We start from the raw sequence: 15,030 nt of genomic DNA on the forward strand, positions 1-15,030 counted from the left end.
GCACTCCTGGTTTCAGCTAATTCTTGGTGTGTGACAGGCAGTATTTTCTACATACATCTACTATAACACAGCTTTGCCCACTTTGTGGATTATTTTCCTTTTTCCTTTGGTTGTGGCTTTGCAATAAAAAGGTGGGTGGGGGGTATTGTGGACAGTTCTTCAATAATGAATATTTGCTTCACCAGTAACAGTTTTACACACTGCCACTTTTTGTGCCTTTCTGCATACACAGCAGTTTTTCCTCTGCATGTAAAACCAACAGTGCATATACCTTCACTCAAACAATGACAGTACAAAGAGCTATGACCAACTTTGAACATGTAGGCAGCACCAACTATAATGACCATCACCTGGCTGACGGCAGGAATAATATGCCGTCATTGTAAAATGCTTTCCGATTGTAGAGAGAGTAAAATGTGCATCTGGGTCTTCAGATTTAAGGGTACTTAGCTGAAGAAAGCTAGTTGTAGTGCAGGTTTCTATTCCTTCCTGGTTCTTCTTCCTTTGCCTCCTCACTTAATTGCAACAGTTTTATAAAGCTGTGTGCCCATTGTCTTCTCTCTTTACCATGTCCCCCTGGTCCCTATAAATTATTTGAAGGACTTTTACTGTCACGATTTCCAGGTCTCCCTGTCTTCCTTCCTGTGCACCAGATACGGTTTTCTCCTGCCTCCCTGGACGTCTTTACGTCTCAAACTCTATCTGAGCCCAGCTGAATTCCTTAACTTTTTTCCTGATTCTGTTTATTCTGCTGTGTTCTGTATCCCAACTAATGGCATTATCCCCTAACAATCACCTCAGCTAGAAACCCTGGACACATTTGAGAATTTTATATTCCCCGCATCCTCACCACGTCCAAGGATCTGTCACATCTTGAGAATTCTCTCTCAACAGGCCGTCGCTCTTCCATTCCTGCTCACTTTGCCCTCAGCTATTTATCAGTCTTGTAATACTTGTTGAAATAGCCCTCTGATTGGAACTTCTTCCTCCACTCACTTGCCTCTTCTCTTTATCCCTTTACGTTGCTAGCAGGATAGTTAATCCTTTTAAAACATGTACTCCTGTCATCAAAACTCATTCCCCATTGCCTATAAAATAAAGTTTAAAATCCTTAACAGAGTATTCAAAGTCATACAGGATCTGGTTCCAGACTTCTTTACAGGTTACTTTTATATTTTGTCCTCCATTATACCCCGAGCAATAGTCATACCCAATTATTTGCTGTCCTTTTTGTCTGTTTGTGCCATTTCCTTTAGCCTAGAATGATCTTCCCCATTATCCCAACAACTTAAAATCCTGTTTATCCTTTAATCTCACATTAACTACAAATAAAGGATTTTCCTTTTGTGTACCCTTAGAAGGTGTTTATATCATTATTGCCCAATTTTTTCTACTGTATTTATGTATCCTTGTAGTCATGTTTTTCCCATGGGAGACTAAGTTCTTTGAGAGCACAAATCAAATTTTATTCAATTTTTTATACTACAGCACCTATGACAATGCCTGTAAATGTGGGATGAGCTATATGTATATATTGAATTGATTTGAATTAAATTTTAAAATGAATTTCTTATTCATTTAATTATCGTTATACATAGTTTTAGGCACTATATAGAATTTTAAGAGATATAAGTATTTTTTTCAGATAGCTGTTTGGTTTTTCCCAAATAATCTCAGTTTAAAAATACCCATTTATTCATTCCAAAGGATAATTTCTTGAGAGGAGATAGCTCCCGTAAAGTTCAGCACCAGCAGCAGAGGAAACCCAGGAAAAAAACCAAGCCTCCTGCACTTACCAAAAAACACAAGAAGAAGAGAAGGCGTGGACCTCGTCGACCCCAGAAGCCCATTCCCCCTGCAGTTCCTCAGGGGAACCTCAGCATGCCCACCAGCGTCTCACTGCCAGTGGAGGCCTCTCACATCCGGTCAGTGATGGCGCCAGAGTTTATGTCTGCTTTACGTGTTCTGATTGTTCTCAGAACATCTGGCTTCATTTACTTTTCTAGTGTTGGAAGTAGGCTAAAGGAACCATTTGGTATATAAGCCTAGATTTGTAGTTTTCAATATGATTTTTTACAAAATATCTGATGGGGTTAGATCTGAAGTAAAGCTTTTGATAACCAAGAGAGCAAATGCTGATATTGGGAATTTAATTGACTACTCAGATTTTTCTGTTTCAACAGAAATTCCATATATGTTCCAACAGAAATATTCCATCAGAAATCTGTTGCATTATTAATTTTGTCAGGGGTAATAAGCATTTTGACCAGATGAATGAGGCTTCTGTTTCAGCTAAACATCCCAGTTTTATCTGTTTCATTTTTTAAAATTTATTTATTTATTCATTCATTCATCCATTCATTCATCATTTATTTATTTATTTTGGCTGCGTTGGGTCTTCGTTGCTGCACGCGGGCTTTCTCTAGTTGCGGCGAGCGGGGGCTACTCTTTGTCACGGTGCGTGGGCTTCTCATTGCGGTGGCTTCTCTTGTCGCAAAGCACGGGCTCTAGAGCGCAGGCTCAGTAGCTGTGGCGCCCAGGGTTAGTTGCCCCGCGGCATGTGGCATCTTCCCAGACCAGGGCTCGAACGCGTGTTACCTGCATTGGCACAGGCGGGTTCTTAACCAGCACGCCACCAGGGAAGCCCTGTTTCTTTTTTTTTTTTTTTTAATTATTATTTTGACCAGATTTTAAATTCTACTATAAAGTACTAAGACACACTTGATATACCAAATTGTAATTCATTTTACTAGTGCACCAAATTGTCATTCATTCTAATTTGCAGTAAAAATAGTATCTCCAAATGGTTGTCTTCTCTTAATACATGGGTAAGCGTTTCAGAAGTGTGTAACTGCATACGGTGAGGTCTTTCATTTTGGTTTCCGATTTCCTTCTCTTAGAGTAGGAAGGGAGACATTTTGAGTTAGGATTTTCCGTTTTTGCATCGACAGACTTGTCTTGGGGACACTGATGTGGAGGTCAAGTGGGGGGGGCGGGGCCAATCGTGTCGTCTTCCCCAGGAGCCCGTCCACGCCAGAGCTGAGTGCTGATGAGCTGCCGGATGACATTGCCAATGAGATCACTGACATTCCACATGACTTGGAATTGAACCAGGAGGACTTTTCAGACGTCCTGCCGCGGCTACCTGATGACTTACAAGATTTTGATTTTTTTGAAGGTATGGTCAATGTTTTGATTGGAGGAAACTTTTTTAAAATGAGTTTTTTAAAGGGGGAGGTAGGTTTTTTGAGATATGTTTGGAGTATCCCTCCTCACGTGTAACATCTTTCACCAGAGACAGGAAAGGTAAAGCACTAAAACTGTTTTACTCTTTTTAGAAGGTGAGGCATGTACAGTTTTTAGACTGATATCCTAGCCTTAGTGGATCAGTAGGTTTGAGAGCTAGGTTTATAACTTTGTTCCTTTACTTATTTATTATCTTTGGCCTCACCACGCAGCACGCGGGATCTTAGTTCCCCGACCAGGGATTGAATGTGGGCCCGTGGCAGTGAAAGCCCTAAGTCCTAACCACTGGACCACCAGGGAAGGCACCTACCTTCATTTATTTTATTTTATTTATTTAATTTTTTTTTTTTACATCTTTATTGGAGTATAATTGCTTCACAATGGTGTGTTAGTTTCTGCTTTATAACAAAGTGAATCAGTTATACATATACACCCTTCGTTTATTTTTGAACAAAGACATTTTAAATTTGAGTTTATTGAAACCTTTCAGAACTTGTCCTCATTTTAATACCCCACCATGTACTTCAATTGAAGTGCACTTTTCCAGAACAAAGTTGACTTAATACTGCCAATTCTCTAGTGCTTTCAGGGGAAATCTTTTCTACTCTTAGAAGGTTTCTTTCACCATTAAAAACTGGATATTTTGGGGGTGATTAGTCAAGTTCCTAACAATGGGTTTTTTATATTGGAAATGAAATCAGTGAGGCCTGTGAGTTCCATTTTGTGAAAATCACTTAGAAATGGGAGAAGGATGAGAGGGGAAGAGTAGAGAGTAACGCAAAAGCATTTCAAAAGGTAACCTATGAAGTGAGCTGAGTGCTTGGTGTTGCGGTGAGATATGCACGTGAGTTCTGTATCGTAGGCTTCACAGCTGCCCTTCCAGCTGGAAGAGCCCAAGAGTAGAGGAACAAAGGCGGCTCCTCCCACACAGCCTTTTGTCTCAGATCTGAACTGTTTTGACATGTTTTCCGTTTTAATGACGTTAATATAGCTTCGGGTAAAAACATACGTGAAATCAGATAGTCACCACGTGTTTTAAATTGGTAATGCTTAGACTCCTAAGCACTGAACACTTCGCTCAGACGGATTTTGATAGTGCTGTAAATGAACTGAAGATGTGATTCAGGTTCCGGGACAGCTTGACCCCTCACACCTGTCCTGCAGCTGAATATTTCACTTTTTTCCTTTGCATCCGATCCTTAATAGAATATTGTTACACATAATTCCGCTGTATGATTTTTGTGGTCTGGGGCGGTGAAAGCTCTGCTGACTGTTGATGGCTCTCGTTTACTCAGGCAAGAACGGGGACCTCCTCCCCACCACCGAAGAAGCCGAGGAGCTTGAGCGGGCCTTGCAGGCCGTGACGTCTCTTGAGTGCCTGAGTACCATTGGGGTGCTCACCCAGTCAGATGGTGTGCCCGTCCAGGAGTTGTCAGACAGAGGAATAGGGGTGTTCTCCACAGGGACTGGAGCTTCAGGAATTCAGTCCTTGAGCCGAGAGGTAAACACGGACCTGGGGGAGCTGCTGAATGGGCGTATAGTACACGACAACTTTTCTAGTCTAGAGCTGGATGAGAGCCTGCTCCGTTCTGCTACCTTGTCTAACCCACCTACACCCCTGGCAGGGCAGATCCAGGGGCAGTTCTCTGCCCCAGCCAACGTTGGCCTTACTTCTGCCACTCTGATCAGCCAGAGTGCACTTGGGGAGAGAGCCTTCCCAGGACAGTTTCATGGACTTCATGATGGCAGCCATGCCTCGCAGAGGCCACATCCTGCCCAGCTGCTGAGCAAGGCAGATGACCTAATCACCTCACGACAGCAATACAGCAGTGATCATTCACACTCCTCGCCCCACGGAAGCCATTATGATAGTGAGCACGTGCCGTCTCCCTACAGCGACCATATCACCTCTCCCCACACAACATCTTACTCTGGTGATAATATGGCAGCTACCTTTTCAGCAGAGATGCCCATCATGGCGCAGCACTTGCTCCCAGCCCAACTTGAGGTGCCACTTGGAGGAGTCGTAAACCCCAGAACTCACTGGGGCAATCTCCCTGTCAGCCTCGGAGATCCCTCTCCATTTAGCAACCTTCTCGGCGCAGATGGACATCTTCTTTCCACTTCCCTATCCACACCACCCACCACTTCGAACTCAGAGACCACACAGCCTGCCTTCGCCACCGTGACCCCCAGCAGCTCCAGTGTGCTTCCGGGGTTACCGCAGACCAGCTTCAGTGGCATGGGGCCTTCTGCTGAACTGCTGGCCTCCACCTCTCCCAAGCAGCAACTCCCTCAGTTCAGCGCAGCCTTCGGCCACCAGCTGAGTTCTCACAGTGGCATCCCCAAGGACCTGCAGCCCAGCCACAGCTCAATAGCGCCTCCCACAGGCTTCACAGTGACAGGTGCCACAGCTACAAGTACCAATAATGCGTCTTCTCCCTTTACCTCCCCTAACTGAGCGTATCTGTGTGCTTGCAGGCAGGTGGGGAACCTGGTGTTTTCTATCTTGTTTTCCTCTTTATCACCTCTCTCCCCTTTTCCTAAAGAAGATTTTAAAAATAACAGATGGGGACTAGAGGAGAACTCCCTTTTCCAGTCAAGCAGGTTACCCCACAGTGGACCTCGCTTCAGTGTTCACATGTGCCCCTTCGCACTGGTGCTCATTCCCTCCTGGCAGGTCCACTCTCCCCCAGTGGTTTCCTTAGTGGCTCAGCACAGTGACTGGATAGAATCGACTTTTAGCAGCAAGTCCTAGAAGTGAAAGATACCTCAGATTACCAGTGCCCTTTACTATTTCCTAGTATTCAGATCAATGCTTTCCATTCTAATACCAGGTCTTTACATAGGTGGTTCTAAATGGAATGAGCCTATTCATTGAGTTCCTGTGTAAGAGACGGCAAATGGTGTGTAGAGGCAGATCAAGGCTCTGACTTAGCACCGACTGCTAAACATCACATGAGGCCAGGATTCCATTCCTAATTGTGATCATGTTTAATTAAAAAGAAAAAAATTAGTCTTTTAACTGCCTGTGTGTATGTGTGCACCCACGCGTGTGTTTTTGTGCAGGGCAGGAAGCAGCTGTCCCATTGTTATTTTTTTTTTCTTTCCTAATGAGTAGAAGGCTCTTCTCCTTTCCCACATCTCACAGCCCTGATAAGGTTGGTCATTCTTTCCCACTGAGTTAACTGACTTTCCTGAATGGAGAAGGGTGGTGGTCTGGTGGCGTGAATAGCACAACCCTTTTCTGCTAAGTTAGCCCAGAACACAAAAAGCTGAATTCATGTCAGTGCCCTGCAGATGTCGTGAAAAGCTTGCCTGGAGGGACTGCAGGGTTGCTGCGATTCTGAGGTCTGGTGGTTGGTTATATTGCCTTTTTTAGACATGCATTTGTTTCTAAATCCCTCTTCCATGGAGTATATTCGCAAGATGTAATTAAAATATTTTGATGTGAAAAGCAGGATAGGTCAGATAGGTTTGGAAAGATGGGATCTGTGAACTCCTTGATCCATCTTTTGCTTTTGAATTTTTCATGTTTACAGTAGTGATTCTTTGGTAAGATTTGTAAAATGTTGAAGACACTTGTAGAATCAATGTACCAGTTGTGAAGTGATGTGTAATATCTGAAGGATACACATTTTAAAGTTTCTTTCAAAGCGGAATATGGAAATTAGACAAATTTTACCCACCCTTTGGTACTTTTAAAATAATTTAAGTATTTAGGTTTAAGTTTGGGGAAAATTTTTTTTTTTTTTTTAAGTACCAGAACTTTAGGGTTAAAAATCCCATTGGATAGTTTAGTAAGTTGGTGACTATGAAATGAATATGTGAGGTTTCTTTTTACCTGCCTTCTCCCCGACCCCCGATCCCCCCGCCCAAGGGTGGAACTAGATTTTAAAGGCATCTGTACTCTGCTTTTGCTGAGAGGTTTCACTGTCCCTTGAGATACCATTGGCTATTTATACCTGAGTCTAGTCTAATTTACATATATATATTTTAAGATGAGTAGAGAGAACATATCTATTAATGATGGGATATAATAATTCATTTGTCAGGGAATATTTGATCTTAATTCCTTTTCAATAGGTAAAGATTTGGATGTATTTTCCTACTTCCTATATGTGTGCTCTTTATGCCGTGCTAATTCTAACCAGTCCCTTCTTTTGAAAGCTTTCCTTTCTCTGCTTTTTAAAGGAATGATGGTAATCAGCAGGCATTATGCAGATAAAACGTGCCTGAGATTATGGAGGGGAAATGTCACATGACTGTATGAAATCATTATATGCCCTATTTTGTATTTATTGAAGTTTCTTTTTGTGGGCCAAAAATATGTTTGTAATATATTTAGTTTTTTTTTTTTAATCATGATAATTGATTGGAAGATTTATTTTTTAATAGCTTTGCCTTTTCTGCAGATTGAGAAATGTCTAAATTATAAAACTATGTCACAAAGCAAAATTATATTTGGTAGCACCGTAAATTTCTATTCTGAAGGGTGAGAAGAGATCATCTGAATATTTTTCACCTGTGAACCTATGTTAGTAAGCTTTTTTATTTTAATGTACTGTAATGAAATGATTATGAGTAGTTACCTCTGCTCAAAAGTGTCATTTAGTTTGCTAAACTCTTCACATCCCGTTATAATCATCACGAGATAACTGTCCATTCCCAGTGATTCGATTCCGTCTCCATTGTGTACTAATTAAAGGTTGTAGCAGAGCAGCCCATTGACTTTCTTTTTTACGGAGGTAAAAGTGGTACATACACATTGACTTTCTCATCAGCCTTTCTTTGACAGTGAAGGGCAAGTCCATGGGACGTTGATCTGAATTTTTCTGGCTATTTGTCCCTTGTGGTAGCTGCTTAAAATTCTTCAGTTATCAAAACTGAGTTTGCAGTAAGTTGCACATTTTATTGTTTGCAATTTTCTGTTTTCTGTGCATTTTTAAGCCCTTTTCTGCTTTCTGCTAAGGAGGCATGAAATGATCAGGAATGTTGCCAGTTACAGCTTCACACCAAAAACTTTGAGTAAATTCATTTTTGTGTAGATGCCCACGATGATAGCTGAAGAAAGGGCACCCGTAGAAAGTACCAGTGTAGGTTTGAGGAGTTAGCAAAAAAACAAATTTTTCTTCTCGTTTCGTCTACTTCAAAACAAATATCCGAGCTTGCGACTTGTTTGTTCTTGCTGTTTCTTGTGAGTCCCTTTTTGGAAGAGAGAAGAACATCTGTGAGCCCAGAGATATCTGTTATGTTGTTCTTTTAGCTAATGGAGCAATTCTAGTCTATTAGTAGTAGGTTGGCTATTAATATGTAAAGAAAGGAATGAAGTGTCTTTTACTCCAGAAATATGAAAATCAGTGTCTTTTAAAATAGCACTTATTCTATAATAAGGCAATACTGGAATCAAAAACAAATTTTATATAAGGTTCTATCTAATTAGGTGGATATTAGCTTTCACTCTAGTGTTAAACTCATGAGAAGTAGTGGCAAAGAAGGTTCACTCTGTTTCTGCAGTACTTTGGGACCATTTATAAAGGCCAGTTAGATTGTGTTAATGTGATTTAATTTACAAAGTTGCTGCAGTTAATGGATACATTCTGTGCTCTGAGAATCTGAATTCCATTCTAATGTATAATATTCACTGGCTGTGATCTGTAGCATCCGAAGGAAAGATGTGTTTTTGTCCTTTACACCCTCTGCATAATTGTTAGTATTATTTTAATTAAAGTACTTAAGACATTGTTTTTCTTCTGTACAAATGGCTTAGCAATTTGCACATCTGGGTAGGTTATGTAGTTAGTTAACAATTCGCAATAGTAAATAGCAATTACATTTAACCCACCAAGTGACAGACTATGCAATGGAAAAATTTTCTAATTATCGTCGCATAGCTTATATGGCAAAGGATTATTTTCCCTAGTAACCCACCATGTGAGATAGAACTGCTTCATAAATGACTTCCTGAGCAATTTCACGTTGGCAGGCAGTACGGCGTGTCTAGTGTCCTTCCATGAAAAGAGTATAATTTAATGAGAAGCAAATAGTAGGTATGGAGATAAAGTTGGGAAAAAATTTTTTTCTTTTCCTTAAAATTGTAGTTATTGTCTTGAGCGGTTTAAGGCTAACGAAAGCTAATACTTTATCTTTGCCAAATAGTTATTTATAAGATTTATTTCTTTAATAAGCCCAACCTCTCAACCGCAAGTTAAGAATCATCACTTTTCTGCGACTAACACTAAAGCTTTTCCTTATCAGAGCTCGTTCTCAGTCAGTGATCATAATCCACAGAGGCAAAGACAGTTCTTTGATTTGGAAGGAAACCGTGTCCGTGATACATGCAGATGCCCTAGCTGTACAATTTGCTTCTTACATGAAGAAATTTATATTTCTGTTGACCTTTACCATTGGGCTTTTATCATTGGGCACTAGAATTTGAGCCTATGTAGGTCACGCCCATCCTGTGAGTTCACTGATACCTGCCTGCAGTCCTTCCTGTGCCCCTGCATGGTGGGAGTGGTGGTGACGGGTGGTAGCTTCGTCTGTAGTGCTTGTGTGGGGCACGTTGCCTTTTCTTCCCGCTAGTTCAAAAGATTGCTGTGGATGGTATCGCAAGAAAACGAGGATGGTAACACCACCAGGCGAACCAGTTCAAGTTTTATAGGGTTAGAAATTCCTTTAAGTTTTGTTTAGGTGTCTCGTTTCCAGTTTCTTCATCCTTTTTCTTTTTAGCCTTCTTTTAACATTCTGTTAAATTCTGTTTTTAATCTGGTATATATAGAATAATACAGTGGTCTTTTAAGTGGTCAACAGAACTCTGCAGTTTAATGAGGCAATTTAAAGGATTCCCTGGAAGAAAATGTAGTCATACCAGATCTTTCATCACAGACACCTACATCGCTCCAAGGATTTTTTCCTGACAAGAAATATATTTCTTGAGGATGGGGTGGAGGGGGGTGGTGGGAATATATATGTGATAGAACGTAGATTTTTTTTTTTTCTCTCAATACATTGAAAACAGCTGAATTTTCATGGGCATTCTATAGAAAAGTGAAACAATGTAATGACTTCTTAATATTCTGAACTTTATAAAGCTTTCCAATATCATATTCTGGAGGGGCCCGAAATCCATGTTCAGTAGATTAAAGTAGCATTTTTTAAATGCCACCTTTCAAAAGATGTGTAATAAGATATCAGTGAAGGACATAGTTGGATATCCGTTAAGCATTTTCTTCTTTCCTAACCAGTGAGTTAGGAAAGAAAACATAAAACATAAATGAATAATTATGTCTCTCCTAATGACCGGTGTCATTAATGCGAAAATTGTGGGTCAGACTTAGCCTTATTTCTAAATAGCAAAAATTCTCTTTTCACTCCAGCTCTTATTTTTTGTTAGCTTTCCTCTCCGCACTGTGATACAGAGCAAATAAAAAGAAACATGGCATTTCAGAGAGAAAAAAAGAGAGCAAACTTGAAATGACTTTTTTTACCCCAGGTTCCCAAATCTTGGGGCTGTTTGGCTACTTTTGAGTGGCAGGGTTTTGGTGATCTGAAGTTCAGTCCAAAAACAGTCTTATTAGAGACCCGGCACTGAAGTACACACACACACACACACACACACACACACACACACACGGCACTGAAGTACACACACACACACACACACACACACAATCTGTACTGCTCCTGGCCTCCTAAGAGTAATAGAATCTTCTTTCACTTGGTTTTTGTTTGTTTTTTAAGCTGGGGACCACTGAAGTAAGCTGTATATGCACCCAAAGTTACCCTTGGAAAAATTTTCAGCATGCCGTGCAGAAGGCTCTAATCTAATGCAGCTAAATGCCACCCTTGCTTTTACTTGGGGAATAGACTGATTTGCCCTGAAATGACTCCACCCTGCGTTGTTGAGGTACAGTTGGCTCCAGCCGAGGAGTGTGGAAGGGATGGGAGGTTTGGTGCTTGTGACGGTGTCTTCATCTGCTCTGAAGGGTTGAATCAGTTCCTCTCAACAGTGATAGTTCTTTTCACTGTATAGTGTTGAGTATGTCTCAGGGATTCCTTGTGGAAATTAGGGCAGTTTTTAAAATAAGAAAATAGTTTTAAAAGAAGCTAAAGGTGACTCATCATTGAAGAGAGCGCAAGAAAGAGAAAACATTTGGTTTCGTAGCCCACGGTGTCTTGCATGGGACGCTTTTCCTTCTCCTTCAGGCTCTCATCTCAGCCTCAGCATACAGAATCCTTTCCCACCACGCACAGCTTTAAAACTTTTATTTAAAAAATTTCCTTCCCCAATGAGCTTTCAGAATACTTATTGTAGATTTTAAGAGAAAAGGTATATTAATTTATACTATTAACATCACCTCATAAATTATAAGTTTTATACTAAAGCTGTATTGAGTGTAATGAATTATGTTGCCTATGTGTTTAATAGCTAAAAAATTATATATGAGCTTTTTTTTTTCTTTTTTTTTTTTTACAAAACAAACTAGTGAAGCACCTTTTTACACTGGATCTCTGCCGTGTCAAGGTGTATAGCTATCCTTTGCTACCTTGCAGATATATAAAATAAAAGGATATCCTGGGGCCTCAAAACATAGAACACCTTTAGACCATTTATTACTGCTCATAGAACTGTTGAGAATGATGTCTCTTTAGTAAATGATCTGTGGTTTACACTTACGATGGCTAGAAGCTTAGTTACAGGGTAAATAGAAATACATAGATCAAGTAAAGCTCCCAACTACTGTAGCTGGAATTTGTAAACTAAGTTTTTAAAACCTCTTTTATTTCCTATGGATTTATTCTTTAATTACAGTTAAGTTGGGAAGTAAAATAGAGAAAATAATAAATCTAGATGTTCTCAGTGTCTTATTCAGGAACTTTTTATCCCTCCTCACTAAGGAATTCCCACTGTGACTTAAAAATAGAATTAAAGTACTTGTGTGCATGTATATGTCTGTGCTTTTACACACATGCAAAAATATACATTGGGGGCACGTGTGTGAGAGAGATGAATGTGTGCTTAGGTAAAAAGAGAAAAAGGTAACAATGTATAGTAGAAATATGATTTATTTAGTTGAGGGTATTGGAGTTACTTTCTCATCGTCTCTGTTGTATAAATACACCAAATTCTTGATTATGTTATGTTAAAAGGCTAGCTCTGATATCATGTGCATTTTATTTTAACCTTTTGATTAACTTATGCTATGTTTTTAAAATAACTCAAGAAACAGCAGGTTCTAAAGACCAGCCTCTCACTTTTGAGAGTAAAAATAAGAGAAACAGACCTGGACATGAGCTGTGTTTATCTATTGGGGTGATGGGACCAGAGATCAGCTGAACCTTTTTTATGTTAATAATAGATTTCTTCATCTTCTGAGTTATAAGATATTATTGATCACCTTTTCTTGGTGAAATTAAGAAAAGTATAGGCCTTTTATAAAGAATGCCATTTTTTAAGGGGCAGCTTTGTTTAAAGAGTTGGTGGGATCATTTCACCATGAACATTTCAAAGCTGGGTTGATTTCAGTTATTTCCAAAATTAAAAAAAAAAAAGTTATTCAGTTGTGTTGTTATTTATGAAGTTAGCATGCCCCCCCAACCCCCATATTTTGGCTATACGAAAAGTTATGCTACCCTTGACTATTTACCTGATTTATCTGGAATTTAAAAAAAAATACATTCCTATATTTTGAGTTTTGTCTTTTTGCTATACATTCATTACTGAAGTATCTGGTGGTCTAAAATAGTCAAAGCTAGAGTTGTTATTAAATGCTCCGATCACATTTATTTTTAATATTAAAAAATCATATACTTTGAAACATGTCAAAACAACTTCTAATAATCCATCTGAGTTTGTAGTTACCTTTGAAGCCTCATTCATCTTAGATAACTCAAGACCTGGGAAAGCTTTGTACGTTGTTCTTTTTACAGTTGTATTTTTTGCAGCATCTCCCAGTTTCATTCACTCTTTGCTTTATAGGTTTTTAAAATCTGCGTATTTCTTGTACATATGCATGCAAATGAAAGAAGGGAGGTTGTATTGGTGCCATTTCTCCCTTCAGTTACTATGGCATTTGCTAGAATAAATTCCCCCTGATTGAAGGGTGAAAATAGACCCTTTTGTGTATATCTGTACAGAGATGTGTATATGGGATGTGGTGGCACTTTGCTGAATGTGAACTTGCCTTGTCAGTGGAAAGATTGAGAAGTATTATGTTTATTTATACATTTGTATAAATCTATATATACACGTATGTATATGTGTGTGTATAGATAAATATATACATACATATATTTCCCTAAAAAAAGTGTGTGTATAATAGATAAACAGCCTTTGTTAAGCAAGATTATACGTCTATGGAAAATTCTGGATTATTCTATAAGCAAGAAGAGGTGACAGTCTAGGGTAATCGTCAGAGCATACAAAGATGGAAGTCCTTAGGATTATAGTCTTGTTTATGAGTTCCTCTTAGAACTGTACTTACTTGCCAGTCTCACTATTCTTCATCTTCATTACCTTCTAAGTCAATCTCTCAACATTTAAAAATCACACTTCATTGTGTTTTTTTCCCTTTATTATGTCCTTTCTAGCCAGAATCATTTGGCTTAGCCATATTTCATTAATATTTCACTCATTTCTTTTAAATATCTTTTGTCTCTGAAATTTCCCAGAAGATACAAATTTTGTATATAATACTTTTTTTTTTTTTTTTTTTTGCGGTACGCGGGCCTCTCACTGTTGTGGCCTCTTCCGTTGCGGAGCACAGGCTCCGGACGCGCAGGCTCAGCGCCCATGGCTCACGGGCCCAGCCGCTCCGCGGCATGTGGGATCTTCCCGGACCGGGGCACGAACCCGCGTCCCCTGCATCGGCAGGCGGACTCTCAACCACTGCGCCACCAGGGAAGCCCTATAATACTTTTTATAGTAATTTTGAGAATTGGGCATCATCTTTGTCTCAAAACAAACAACCTATAAACCCAAAAAACAACATTCAAACAAGACTACTTCGAAAGTTTTACCTAGATAATTTTGGGACGTTTTACTTAAGTTGAAAAAGAACATAATTATGATTTTATGATTGACATTAGTGTTAGGTTTATTTTGTCATTTATTGTCATTAATTTGTCCTTTCAAAAGTTTGGTTTACTTTGTGATTTAATCATAAATTTACCATTTTCATTTTAATGGAAAGCCTCTTGAATTCTATAACCTAAGCCTCTTAAATTCTATAATTCATTTTATTCATGATGAAACTGCTTTAATGAATTCGTGTGTAATGAGTTCTGCTATATTTCCTTTTGACTTTTCTCACATTGGTGACATCCTGTCTTAACTTTGCTGCAGCTCTCTAGAAAACTTTCATCCCTATATATTGTGCCTTTAAAGCTTTTATGCACACACAGACAAAAGTGTATATATACATGTCGGAGCATGTGTACATATACTTTCATATATACTCACACAGTATGTCTCTAGTATATATTGTGGGAGTGGATATACAGATGTTCAAAGGCAATGAAATGTTGCTCTCTAGATATATATGTATATAAATAGTGTTGATATACTGTATATACATATGTATATGTATGAGTTTTAAATGGCAATCTTTTACATTTAGCAAAATGCTGCCCCTACTGGAATATTGTCACTGCAATGGCAGTTGTATGTAATGATTTAAAATACACTATCAAAAGTTATTTAAAGAACATTTAAAAGTCTCATCTAAAGACGTCCACACATTATTTATTTATCTTCCTTTTCCGTTTATTGTTATTTTTATT

General features: G+C 39.1%; 1 protein-coding gene across 4 annotated transcripts in view; it reads left to right on the forward strand.

Annotated features, from left to right (window-relative positions):
• Positions 1-13,874, forward strand: part of INO80D (INO80 complex subunit D) — a 68,966-nt gene extending 55,092 nt beyond the window's left edge. For all 4 annotated transcript variants that reach the window (XM_029224964.1, XM_029224963.1, XM_029224965.1 and 1 more), the window contains 3 exons: positions 1,708-1,925; positions 3,021-3,178; positions 4,542-13,874. In XM_029224964.1, coding sequence (XP_029080797.1) covers positions 1,708-1,925; positions 3,021-3,178; positions 4,542-5,707 — 1,542 coding nt within the window. In that variant the 3' untranslated portion in view covers positions 5,708-13,874. The remainder of the gene's footprint in view (positions 1-1,707; positions 1,926-3,020; positions 3,179-4,541) is intronic.
• Positions 13,875-15,030: the final 1,156 nt, after the last annotated feature.

This window comes from Monodon monoceros, unplaced genomic scaffold (assembly GCF_005190385.1).
Source record: "Monodon monoceros isolate NGI ecotype Baffin Bay Population unplaced genomic scaffold, NGI_Narwhal_1 Super_Scaffold_16, whole genome shotgun sequence".
In the NCBI taxonomy this organism is placed as follows: Eukaryota; Metazoa; Chordata; class Mammalia; order Artiodactyla; family Monodontidae; genus Monodon; species Monodon monoceros.